Source organism: Homalodisca vitripennis, chromosome 2 (assembly GCF_021130785.1).
Source record: "Homalodisca vitripennis isolate AUS2020 chromosome 2, UT_GWSS_2.1, whole genome shotgun sequence".
Lineage (NCBI taxonomy): Eukaryota > Metazoa > Arthropoda > Insecta > Hemiptera > Cicadellidae > Homalodisca > Homalodisca vitripennis.
In genome coordinates, this window is record NC_060208.1 from 68,217,630 (window position 1) to 68,231,736 (window position 14,107).

Sequence of the window (14,107 nt, forward strand, 5' to 3'; positions counted from 1 at the left end):
ATTAAACCTTGATTTTACAACGTAATTAATGGCAGGCAATTACTCTTGTCTACATACAAATAAACCAATACAACGGAGTATCGAAAGACCCAAAAAGACGTAAGAAAGTCTAATGTAACAAAGTAACCTCGTTACATTCAGTGGCGTAGCTATAAAACAGACAGAGAAATATATTGCTATTGCTATAAGTTAAAATTTGATCGTAATAATTTGAGGTTACTAAAATATGAATACTTAACAAAGTGTTTCAAATACTAAAGTTCTCAAAAGAAAATACGATAAGATATCAAAGGACATGCCACAGAAAGGAGATATGAGTCAACCAACACTGCAACCCTGCACCTGGCGTAGAAACGCTGGCTTGACTTATCAACTATCCAGCCACTTCCGTTTCATCCCAAATTGGACTGGTCTTCCCTCCAAAATTATAATAGCTCAGAACTAACAATCAATAATTTTCAGAACGTCTCATCGGACAGTAGCAGTGGTGTGGTGTGTGTACTACACACACACACACACACACACACACACACACACACACAAAAGTTTCTTTTTTAATCTTTTTTAATACCCTTAGTTTATTACAGCTATTACATAACTCTTATTACAGATTTTGTAGTGTAATTATTAATTTATTTACTGCCAATTAAGGACTCCACATTATAATATGTTGCTTTTGCCCTATTAATTTGAATATATTCCAATAGCACAAAAAGATTATGACATTTTATTCGTTGTGCACCATCTCACATTTTGTAAAGTGTCTTTGGAGTTATAAAGAAAGTTCAATATTAATATAATTAATTCGATATAATTTCTATGTTTTGCAGATATGTTCGTGTAAAGTGTCTTTGGAGTTATAAAGAAAGTTCTATATTAATATAATTAATTCGATATAATTTCTATGTTTTGCAGATATGTTCGGATATAAAACGACTCATTAATTCGGATATAAAACGACTCATTAATTCGTAAGATAATAGAAATCAGAACCGTTCCGAACTGAGGTCGCTATCAGCCGCATGTAAAGTGTTTGTCAGGAATTTTCGGGATTTATCGGTACTGCTCGGCTCTGCTCGGCTCTGTCCCCACTCTTTCTCTCCGCCTCGGCTGATCACCCCATTAAATTCCAGGCGTGAGGAGCTCGTTTCATTGCACTGCGTTCCACTGACGTCACTGGCCAATGCTACAGCTGTGCTGCTGTATTCAGTTAGTTGCTATTTGCTTGCTTTTGCTATGATGTTAGGTCGTAATTGGTTAGTGTAAAGTTCATCAATCTACATTCAAAAATACGAAATATGACAAATTTGTGAGATTAGAATAATTTAAAATTAGTTTTAATGTTTGTACAAAATTTCATGAAGAAGTTTTACTAAGAAGCATAGTATGAGTACCTTGCTAATAAATAATATTTTGAAGTAACACACATTATTACCTTTTTTTAATAACAAATTTTAAAACTTATTCTGTGATACTAGGCTATAATGATAAAAGAATCATTACTAGAGAATTTGTCAATTTATAATGATAGTTTGTCAGTTTATTACCTAGCTAGTGTGTTTATTTCAATCCTCTCAGTAGTATTTGCTTGGTGGTATCATAAGTATACAATTGCGAGTAATGGAAAGGATAAGACCAAAATGACTACTAACTGTCAGAATGTAGTCCCACAACCTTCAGTAAATAACGAGGTAAGTCGAATGCAATAGTAGATTGTCGTTTTAAAATGATTTGGTCTTTTGAAAACACCTTCATTACCCAGTGTCAAATTTGTCAGTGTATCAAATTTTCTTAACCCTTTGCCCACCACAGAGGGATAGAATTATCCTAACCCTAATTGTTTACTTTGATCTAAAAGTCAAATAGATTATATTGAAATAATACATTGTGTCTTGTATAATAGACAGCCATCACTACTATAGAATTATCGATATTCGTGATTATCTAAACCGAAAGTGTCATTCCATGTCAGTTGAACCGAATTACATTATAGGGCTAGGTATTTCAAATGCGGGGAGACTTAAATAAGCGGCCTACACTCATTATTTGATTGTTATTATAGAACTATTCGATATATTATACAAATTCATTATTATATATTAATTGTACGAAACAAGAATAAATCACTTAACTTACATATTTTCAACAAGAATAATACTTTACATTTTTTAATAACATAAATTTAACAGTAACATTACCAAATAACAAAACCAACTATGGCCTAGACTTGCACATCACGTTACAATATTTATACATTGCGCGGACAGCAGTGAGAAACCGCTTTTGTGAAGGCAGGAATCCAACCCACATGTATATCTAGAAATTTATCATATAATTTCCTCATATTCATCGTCGTTTTAAAATTTTCAACAAATTAGTTACTTCTCGCTCTTTATTGTTTACATGACAAATGACTGTAACTAATAAGTAGGAATATGTTTTGTTAAATAAATTGTAATATTGAATTATTCATTTGGATAAAAACAACATAATAAAGAATGTAGGCCACTTATTAAAGTCTACCCTCAAATGCTTTTATATCTAAAAAGTAACAGAAGAATAAAAACTATCTAGGCCATGTTCATTTATTAAGTGTAACAATCAAAACAGTGTAGGACATTCCATATGAAATCATCCTGTTCATTCTCTCATTATTTTATATTTTACATGAAAATGAACATTTGCTTATACTTACGCCTGAAAAATACTAGTGAAGTTTTATTGTTCTAGAATTTATACTTTATTTAATATAGTTTAAAAAATGTCAATGATATAAACAATAAAATGGCTTTTTATTGTTTATATCGATCTTAAATCAATATTGTGTGTGTTCAATCTTAAATAATACCATCTTTAATACTGATTAGCAAAAGTTTAATATTAGGGCTTACGATACTTGTTTAACTTAAATGTACATGTTTTTAATATATTTTCAGCAAGAGTGTCTTTAAGATCTAATATACAGTTACTATGTAGTTCAACGATAATATTAAATCAGCTCTTCCCACCATGGCTACATTTTGTGTAGAAATTACATTTGTCATACATACAATTATTTTAGACCTGCTGTTATTACATGTGGCTCCACAAGCAATTTTTAAAATCAAAGCCTTATTTGTAAAATCCCTTATAATGATATATAATGGAGCTGTATGATATTTTTCAAACATAATAAGGTATACATCTGGTACATATTACTTTAATGTTCATGGATTTAAGGATCAGAGGTTAAAGGAAATTGTGAAAATTACTACTAACTCTTATATTATACATTATCTTATATTATACCGTTTTGCACATTTTGTATTTCTGGTTCAAAAGAATAATATTTCTGATGCCACAGCTGAGTTTGCCTTGTCTCAATCAAGCTCATATATACATAGGTCTCAAAACCTACTTTGGTCAGAAAGAGTTTACTTCCAATCTTGGTATACTTCCATATCAAATCAAGACATGGTATAAACATGACCACCTTAGAATTTGATCGAATTTGGTATGATGGTAGTCCTTGTATAAATTAGGAAAATTACTAATTCCTTCAAATATTTCAAAGTTATGGCTATGTCAAGTTTCTCAAAATCCACCAAAAAACCGGAACAAACATTTTGAAATTAATTAAAAATTATAATTTTAATTTTCTCAAAAAGTGCATTTTTAAAAATATAAAAAATCTCATAAATAGTTCATCTTTTGTTCAATCAATCAATTAATCTTTATTTGCCTTTTTACATATGACATGCATTGACAAAGTCAGTAATATTGTCTAGATGACATGGTCAGAAACAAGCAATAAAACCAAACTATTCAGTTTTTAAAATATCATTACAGTTTAAAATTATTCTTTGAATATCAATATCATAATGAAAGACAATAGTTTAACAAAAGGAGATTTTAAAATAATTGAACAACAAAAGAATTTATAAAAGTTTAACAGATATTAAATTAAAAAATATTTTAACTGATTGCACGTGAATTACTACAATACTAGCACAACAATTTGAAATCTTAGGATAACAGGTTACAATATAAGATTCGACAGATGAAATTTATAGTACTGAATAAAAAAAAGGACAGTTTCTAGATTAAAATTGAACAATTTACTGAAATCTCATTGTTGTTTACAAATATATGTTTTCAATTGTAGTATAACAGATTTAGCGAGCTGTACAGTGGATCCTGTATACATTATTAACAAACTAAAATTTAATATCCTTGTAGTTAAAAAACTCTGATAGGGTATAAAAAGGATTGTTCAAAAGCCAATGGTACAGTTTGTTTTGAAATATTTTTGTGGGATACTTATCTGCCAAATGTTTTACTTTGTTGAAGATTTTTTGAGAAATTATAATGTGGCTGTTTTGAGATTTGGCTAATCTAACATGATCTATGGCAATATTAGTTCTATTTCTAGTATAGTACGAGGGGTATTAGAAAAATAAGGTTCCCAATGCCGCCGAGACGGAATGCGATATGTTGGGAGAAATCTGGCAACACTGTCTTACTCAACAAATGTCCCTTTCTCTATCCATACCACTCGCGCCTCGCAACGTCCAACAGCGCCGGCCTAGCTGCCTTCGAAGATGTAGCTCCCTGTCGTTGTTACCGCCAGATGCGAAATTCGTGCTGTGATACGTTTTTTAAATGCAAAACAGATTTCATCTATTGAAATTCATCGTCAGTTAATCAAAGTTTATGGGGAAAACGGCATATCTGTTCAACACGTTCGGAAATGGTGTAGAGAATTCAGTGAAGGCCGCATGAAAATTCACAATGAAAACCGAAGTGGACGGCATTCAGTTTCAGATGGAGTTGTTGAAAAAGTTGAGACAATACTGCTTGAAGATCGGAGAATCACCATTCACAGGAACAACAGTAAACTCTGACAGATTTTGCGACACATTACGAAAACTGAGGCGCGCGATCCAGAACCGCCGGAGAGGAAGATTGTCCAGTGGTGTGAGGCTTCTCCATGACAACGCTCGACCTCATGTCTCACGTCGAACTCAAGAACTGCTGACAAATTTTGGCTGGAATATTGTGCCCCATCCCCCCTACAGCCCAGACCTAGTCCCAAGTGATTATCACTTATTCCCAAAACTAAAGGAACACTTGGGTGGCCAACGCTTCATTACCGATGATGAAGTCAAGGAAGAGGTTACTCAAAGGATTGGCGGCAGAATTCTACACATGGGGATAGAAAAGTTGGAGCATCGTCTACAAAAGTGTTTGGACAGAAACGGTGATTATGTGGAAAAATAGCTAAACTTTTACGTGTTAAAATGATGTATAACACTAAGTAGAAATATAGAGCTGTCTATTTAAAAAAATCATGGGAACCTTATTTTTCTAATACCCCTCGTAGCTGTGTATATCACTTCTTAGAGTGAGAGTTTGAAAATTTTTGAGTAAATAGGTAACTAAATCAAAGATGTAGAGATTTATCACAGTTTGTAATTTAAGTTCAATGAACAGAGGCTTGCAGTGGTCCAGAGAATGGGCCCTCGCTATCACTCGCACAGCTTTCTTTTGCAGAATTAGAATGTCTTCAATCTTACTGCTGTTTCCCCAGATTATTAAACCGTATCTTAAAACTGATTGAAAAAATGCATAATAAGATGATTTTACATAGTTTTTAGGCACACACAACAATAATCGCCTGAGTAGAAAAATTACCCTAGACAATCTTTTGGATATGTACTCAATATGGGAATTCCAAGTCAAAGTACTATCGATATAGATACCTAAAAATTTTACAGTAGTAAAAAAAGCATTTATTGTATCATCTGATGGTGTTTGTTTTAAGCTGAATATAATATTCTGAGTCTTGGCTTCATTGAGCACTAATCCATTGGACCTAAACCACAATGAGGCCTCTTGTACAGTCTCTCTAACAAGATCTTGTAATTCATCGAAATTAGAGTTTATGTTAATAAAAGTTGTGTCATCTGCATATAATAAAGATTTGGCCTAGATATTTTTTGGTAAATCATTTATTTGTAATTAGAACAACAGAGGACCCAAAACCGATCCTTGGGGCACTCCAGTAGAAACTTTAGCCTCATCTGACCAGTTTCCATCTACACATACCTTTTGCCTTCGGTTTGATAGATATGACTGAAAAAACTTAGAGGGAGTTCCTGTTACACCATAATAATTTAGTTTAAGGACTAGTTTGTTGTGTCCACACAGTCAAAAGCCCTGCTCAGGTCGCACAAGGTGGCCTGAGCAAAGGCCTTGTCCTCAAAGGCACTCATAACTTCTCTAATTAGTGCATCTATGGTGCATTTACCCTTTCTAAAACCAAATTGCGATACATCAAGGTAATAATTTTTTTCTAAATATGCTAATAATTGATCGTGAACTAATATTTCTATGATTTTTGAGAATGTGGGTACAACTGATATTGGTCGATAACTCTCCGGTAGATTTTTAGGGCCTTTCTTGTATATTGGACAAATTCTGGAAAGTTTGAGCTCTTATGGAAAATAACCATCATTCAGGCATTTATTAATGCCTAAAGTTAAAGGAGTTAGTATTGTATGATAGATATTTTTTATCATATTGTTGGACATATTGAAAATGTCTTTACTGTCAGAGTTTTTTAGTCTCTTTATAGCTTTAGAAGTGTCATCAACAGATACTTGTGTAAAGTAAAAGTTATTACTTTCTATTTGATAGTTACAAATTAGGGCCAAACTGTTTGGTAAGTTATTAAAAAAGAGATATTGGTAAGATATGTTGGTTAATTGTGTGTAAAATGATTATGGATCGGGTACTCCAGAATAGCTATGTCGATGAAAAAAACTATTATAAGCATACTTTGAGGATACACGGATAGAGTTTTGTTTGCACAGTAAAATAGTAGACAGCAAAAATGTAATTTTAATAGGATATATTTTATTATTTTTACTCAACATATCTTAAACATCCATTTTGAAAACAGGTGAGTGACTTCAGTGAAGGCGAAGAACAGGATAATGATCACTTAGATGATGAGATCATTTCTAAATTGAAGATTGGAAGACAAACGTTGCTAGCAGAGAAAGTGGCTGCCAGCCTCACAGAGGAACAACTTCTAGAAGAGCGAGAGTGAGTGAAGTATAAGTAATACAATAACAAATGTTAAATTGAAGCTAAATAATCAAAAAAACAAATTTTGTGTCCTGCTTTCTGCAAGGCAGTTTCTTCCTCTGAAAAATAAATAAATGTTTTCTTTGCTTTGTAGTCACTACTTCCTAAGTAATAAAGTGAAACAGCTGCTTTACTCTTTCAACTATTATAAATCACAAGACAAAATCTGTATATTTGTAGTTTACTTAGTTCTTAAGCTTATGTGGCCGACTGGTGTCATAACTTAACATCAAGGTTTTCTTGTAGTTCACACTGTGTTGAAACATTGCTTACACAATTGACTTCTAGAAATAATTCAGCTTCGCTATGGAGCCATCTCCAGTCAACAGATATTGAACGTAAACTGCTATCATGAGACAGCTACATCCCTTCTACTTGCCTATACAGACAACTGCCTGTTGGCTGTTTAGGTCTAACATATGTTGATCACAGCAAGGTTGAAATACTTTAAGAATTTAACTGTGTAAGGGATGTGTCTACGCATTGTCATCTGGAAGACCTTGAAGTTAATTATTTACAGTTTTTTGGAGGAGTGTATTTGTGTTGACTTTTAAAATTAAAAGGTACAAAGTTTAAAGTAGCTTTTTTTGAACTTCTATGGCTTTTATTCATCCAAGAGTAAGAATACACTTCATACATGTAGAACGTAAAATGCCTCTTCATGTTCTTCTCTTACCGAGTTAATCTTGACTAACAATAAGTTGTATAGCTTATGTCCCTTGTATGACAGTTTCCTCCAATACAATTACATTACTTTAATTTCAAAATAGTGTGAAAGTAGTTTGTGGTATATTTTGGTACTATTTATTTATTCATTATGTTCAACTAGTTTTTTTTTTCTTTCAATTTTTCCACCTGAAGAAATATAGTTCTATAATTTGTAATTCTTTTTATTCTATGCAGAGTTAGACTTGAACTTTTTTCAAATTGTATAATTATTCTATACTAATTACTTATTGAGTTTGTGTTTTAAGAATGGTGGATAGCAATCTAAAATATTGTCCTGGAATGTTCACTTCTGGCTGGTTTATTACCTTCCGGTTGAACCAACACTAGGTACAGTAAAACCAGTATGTCACAAATCTGGTCAACGTTATGGATTTCCAGGAACGGTACGTCACTAACCAAAAATGTCAAAACAGGAGGTTTAAGGGTAAATTGATATATCTAGCCTAATACGGAGGATAACCATTGGATTTGATGGGCTCCTTGAGTGTTAAAGGCAGCGGCTAACCTGGACATAACTGTGTGCTACCCCTACCTGCTTTGACTGGAGAGGCTGGTACAGAACTGGCCTCCTTTCATCTAATGTGACGCCACTGAGATATAATGCCAGAAATCCTTTCTCATTGGTCAACAGAAGACAGCTGCTTACACCCAACGCTACCCATTCTGAATATCCTGTCACTGTGGTAACAAGCGCAAAGGTCCTTTTAGGACCTGCAATGAGTGGTTTATTGGCTTTTTGTTCTGAGAGAACTAAAATATTGTATAACATTCTTCAAACTATTCCTGATTCTGTTAAGCTAACCTATTACTTTATGGGGAAAACCAAGATGAAAAATCAACTAAAGCATGTCAGTTGTGTAATGTTGTACTTAGATGGTGTTAAATTATCTGTAAGTTCTGGGTCTGGATTTGTTTTCTGTAGCTGGAGAGTTGGTGGTAAATTGTAAAGAACAGCTAATGAAGATGTGTAATGTGCAAAAAGCTACTGTAATTTAATTGTGTACACACGTTTAATAGTACAGCCTCTTGAAGACCCGATCAGAGTTAGGTACATTATGGTACAGATTTGCTTTACAACCTTTATTTATATATGAATTGTAAAATTTTAGGGTTGAAAAACAGCAGCTGGAAGCAATATTCCAGCTTTTACAGAGTCAGCAGGACAAATTTCAAGTGGCATCCATAGAAGAACTTGAGAACCAGCTGAAACTTTATCGACACTGACATCAACTTGCTATGTGGATGCTTTATTCTTGCCCAGGGTTATAGATGTAAATTATTGATGTATTCATAAAATTGTAAATTTATAATAAAATAATATGTTAAATTCATAAAGTGTTAATTATGTTAATAAAATGATTTCCTTCCTTACCTAATTTGCATCAATACTATAATTAAACGGCAAGTTGCTTTGTTTAGCTGTTTGGTTGTTACAACTTCATATAAAATGCTGATGACAAGATCCATAATAATTATTTAGAAGTTGTGCATAACAATATTGAAGGTAGCAAATTAACTATATTGGAGGATTCTTGGAATATAAGCAACTTGTTGGAAAAAATAGATCTACTCACAACCCAAAATAAGCTTTTGAAAGAAAGTGTACAAGTACTAGAGAATAAGATTGCAGAACAGGAGAATTATACTAGGAGAAACTGTGTTTAAATACAAGGAATCAAAACTAATGAGTGCAATTTTATAAAAACTGTTCAGTGTAGATCAAGCAATTGGTATGAACATTAAGCCGATGTTGGACGTCTGTCAATTGCTGGGTAAGCAATCTAATTCAGACAAGCCTTGAGGCATAGTTGTAAAATTTATTAGAAAAATCGATGCTGGTAAAATGCTTGCAAGTAGGCGAGCTAAAAAAGACCTGTCTACTAGACTTCTTGATTTGCCGACAGACATCCCAATTTATGTAACGAGTTGCTAACAGCTACCGGAAGAAAGCTTCTTGCAGTTACAGAGGAAGAAAGAATTATTACAAATGATAGGTTAGATGTCAGGCTGACTCAGAAAAACTGTAGATATTAGTTGTCGGAGTATTGATATATTTGCTTAGCTTGAACTTAATTTTAAAAATCTATTAGCCTATACAAAGTCTCATTAAAAACCCGATCCAAAATTTTAAACAAGTAGTATAATAGTAAACACAATTTTAATCTAATATTAATATAGATTTTAAAAGCGAAAATACTAGTTTTGTTATCATTTAGCAAAATATAAGAAGTATAAGAGCAAATTTTGACTTGTTCCTGGCTAAGATTTGTTTTAAAACATTTTCCGAAAATAATAATTCTGATTTAAATTTGGGTGAAAGATTTTGATAGCAGTTTTTTAATATTCCAAATTATGTTCCTTATTACAAAACAAATGAGACATATAAATCAGGAAGTGTGGTTATGTTTTTTCATTGTACCTTTTGTGAAAACACTTAAAATTTTTTAATTTAAAATTACATTAATTTAAAATTTTAATTCTGCAGTTGCGATAGAACTTTCTATTAAGGAGCAGGGTCATGATTTCACATTAGTGGTTGTGTATATGATGTATATCCAGAAAGTAAGTGTACTGAAGCTCTCACAGCCAGAAAGTTTCTTTATTTCCAATATTTTCGTTATACCGTCATGTAGCCTGATTCCTCCCCTTCACAAGGAGACCGGTTTGAGGTTAGTATGTTGATGCCTCAATATTTTTCAGAGGAGTGGAAAAAAAATGATAATATGCTCCATAATGATTGCAGATTGACTGAACATTCTGCGATATTTCCACAGATCTCCAGATCTCTGCTACACAAAACCATCATGCAAACCCTCTGCTCCATCGTTTGGAATTGTGCAATTTTTACCTATTATAAACTGCAACTGGAGTTTTTTCCTCTTTCAAACTAGATAACGAATGACACCACATATTCGCACTTGGCGGGAGATTGAAATGACATTTTTCACAAAACATATTTTAGCATCGACATTTCTCAACATACTAACCTCAAACTGGTCTCATTGCAATTGGGAGGAATCAGGCCACATGGTAGTGTAGCCTACATGTCAAAAAAATCCTTCCAGCTGTTAGAGCATCAGTAAATTTACTTTCTCTTATGCCTCGTAGATTACAATTAACACCTGGTAAGATTTTTGTTGATGAACTACAAAAATATGCAACACACATGTTAAATCTAGTAAGAACCTTGTGATTTCGGAGATGTAAATTTAAATATAGTGCAGGTTAGTAAAATAATAAACTTACTATACTATGATAGACTATAAACTTACCTTGGTTAAAAATGGGTTGGGAGTCACGTATTAACAAATCTACAAGAACTATAAAGATATCACAGACTTGCCTAGATCACGTTTTTCTTCAAAGTAGAAACAAGAATAAAATAATAGGACAAGTCTAGGTGATCGACTTGGGGATAACTGACCATTGCATGACATCATCTGGTTCTTGAATGAGGGAGAGGAGAAAGTAAAGGGTGAGGTTGAATTGTTTTAAAGTTATAATCACATAAAGTATTCTTGTTTACATCATCTACTTGATAAGGCAGTGAAGTAGAGTGTATACTCTAGAGCTTTTGACGAATTTTATGAAATTTTTACCACAACACTGAATAAAATAAATGTGACCGGAAAATGGCAGTCTAATATAATAAAATAAGGTTTTAACCTTTGATATGGATTTAAGGCTTATGGCGATAAATAAATAAAGATATGACCCAATAATAATAAATTTCTCAAAGTCAATTTTTAAGAGTTTAGAAATAAATTACAATCAGATATTTGCAATTTAAAAACAACTACTATAAAAATCTGTTTAAAAATGTAAAGTTTATTTTATGGAAACTTTGAAAATTATTAAAGAAGTTACAGATAAACGCAAAACAAATCAAGTATAATATCTATTGAATCAATTAATAATGATTTTGTCAGTGGCTGAAACAATAAGTAGACAAATTTTAGAACCAAGAAAGTACATGTTATTTTATCCCACAAACAAATTTAGTAATAAACCTGCATTAGAGTTCTTGGGACCAGTTCTTGAATGGGAAATATGTAATGGAATTAATCCCGTTGTTATTACGAACAGCTCCAAATGGATTTAACCTGTTTTATTGTATATTATTAACCTAATTTTCCAGTCATGAATTTTTACAGACAATATTAAAGGAGCTATGGTTATACATACATATTTATAAGGCTAAAAAGCTTACTTGTCTTCATTTTCAAACATTTTAAACAATACCTAGTAAAATTTCTTAAGTAAAAATCAATTTTAATTCAGAGAGGGAAGTAGCACAAAGTCTTTTCAGGGAGTTTTCAAGATCTTTTTTTCTGTATTAGTTTCTGTAAAATGTAGGAATCATGTACACACAACATATCTACAAAAATCTACAATGCATGTAGAGTTGTAACAGAATAAGAAACAAATTGTTTACACTGCTAAGTTAATCAGCAAAGTATAAATTTTGTGATAGTTAAAGAAACCTTAAATCACTTAAAGCTTATGTAGCTGTGAAATATCTTTACTTCAATGTTCCTTTAATCATAAACTAATCATCAACTACAATCATAAAAAAATGTTATATTAATCTGAATTAAACTGGAAGCTAAGAGGGATTGAGCGTGTACTTCAAACTGCATGCAGTTTTATTTTCAATTGTTGTAATAACTAGGATTTTTCTAGACGTTTGCCATCGTTCAGTGATACAAAAAATCAGTAAAGCTGCGTTTCAAGATCTGCAATTTGATCTCTTCCTCAGGTAAATAACTAACCTAGCATATTAACAATAACAATCTAGATTAAAATAAACAAATCATACTAAAGTATTGTGACACATATAAGTAAGAAATCACAAAAATCATACTGTGTGTCATCTCCATCCACAGTGTCTCTAAGAAATACACTAAATAAAAACAAAACACTAATTATTGAAACTGAACTAAAGAATACAGGTCACAATTGTATCCAATCTGGAAATTAGTACAAATACACATACTGTAACTGTACTCAAGTATTTGTACTTTTTTCTTAAATTTCGTAATGAAGTGAAACATTGGATTTTTTCAAAGAGGGAAAAGACTTGAATTCTGTTTGAAGTATAGTTTACAATAATAGTTTTTAGTATGCATGATTATAAAAAGATAACTTTTGAGGTAAGAAAAGTATTCAATGTAAAGTAGTTTTGTTATTTTAAAAATTGTATATTTCTTTATATAGCTAATTTGATTTTTTTAGTTATGATAGTATTTATTAAATGTATTAATTGTAAATGTTATATGAGATAAAAGAAGGCTTAACCCATTAGGAAAGACACATGCTCTGGTTACATATTGAGCGGTCCCGGACTGAATTCCAAGCTACATGCTGGTTACGTATTTTTTGTTTAGCCACTCTTTATTATTATGGGCAGATATAGTTCTGAAAATATCGAACAGATGTTATTGTCATGGTCTTTACTAAGAACACTGACAAAGATACATTTCATTACGTTGTTACTGGCAGCACTGAATTGACCACCTGTTTATAGGTATATTTCGTCATTGTTTTCGGTGGTCAGCTGCTAAATGCGAGGTTAGTTGTTAAGTTTTTGTTTAGTTGTGAGATTGATGACAACGAATGTAAAAAACTATAGGATTCTGTTGTTGCTTTATTGGACTGTGATTACAAGTGCCATTTTAATATCAGTGATAGTGATGGAAATATGGGAGATGTAATTATTTCCCATACCCAAAAAAGTTTGCTAATTCACGATTCGTCTGAGGATGAAAAACTTGAACGTCAAGAATCTGTATTATTTAACAATTGTACAGTATGTTTTATTATTTGTAAAGTAGTTTTGTGGACAGTGAATAAAAAACTCTAAATTACCTAAGGAATAAGAAGTTTGAGTAAATGTCCAGCAGAATTATAAAAAACATTACTCATATCTTCCCTTATTTTATTTTTGAGCGTATTATTTTAGATATATGCATGAAAATGTGTGTGTGTGTGTATATATATATATATATATCTCCATGAGGGAGTTTCCTCTTTTGTGACACATTGCATCATAAACCCAACATTACATATAGTTGATTAAGAAACAATACCACCCAAGTCACTTTTTAAAGTTGCAAAAATCGTGTGGGCAGGATAAAACTGGTTGAATATCTCAAAAGAAAAAGAGATTCCTAAGTGTGTCTCTCACACACAGGTGTGTCATGCTTAGGAATCTCTTTTGTCTTATATATCTCCATTGACATACTGT

The 14,107-nt window shown here is 32.1% G+C and overlaps 1 protein-coding gene across 1 annotated transcript; it reads left to right on the top strand.

Moving 5' to 3' along the window:
* The first annotated feature begins 1,184 nt into the window (after nucleotides 1-1,184).
* LOC124354100 (matrix-remodeling-associated protein 7) lies at nucleotides 1,185-9,191 on the top strand. The gene is made up of 3 exons (XM_046804306.1): nucleotides 1,185-1,691; nucleotides 6,944-7,089; nucleotides 8,970-9,191. Exons 1-3 carry the CDS (start codon nucleotides 1,485-1,487, stop codon nucleotides 9,082-9,084), a joined length of 468 nt encoding a protein of 155 aa, XP_046660262.1. The 5' UTR covers nucleotides 1,185-1,484; the 3' UTR covers nucleotides 9,085-9,191.
* Nucleotides 9,192-14,107: the final 4,916 nt, after the last annotated feature.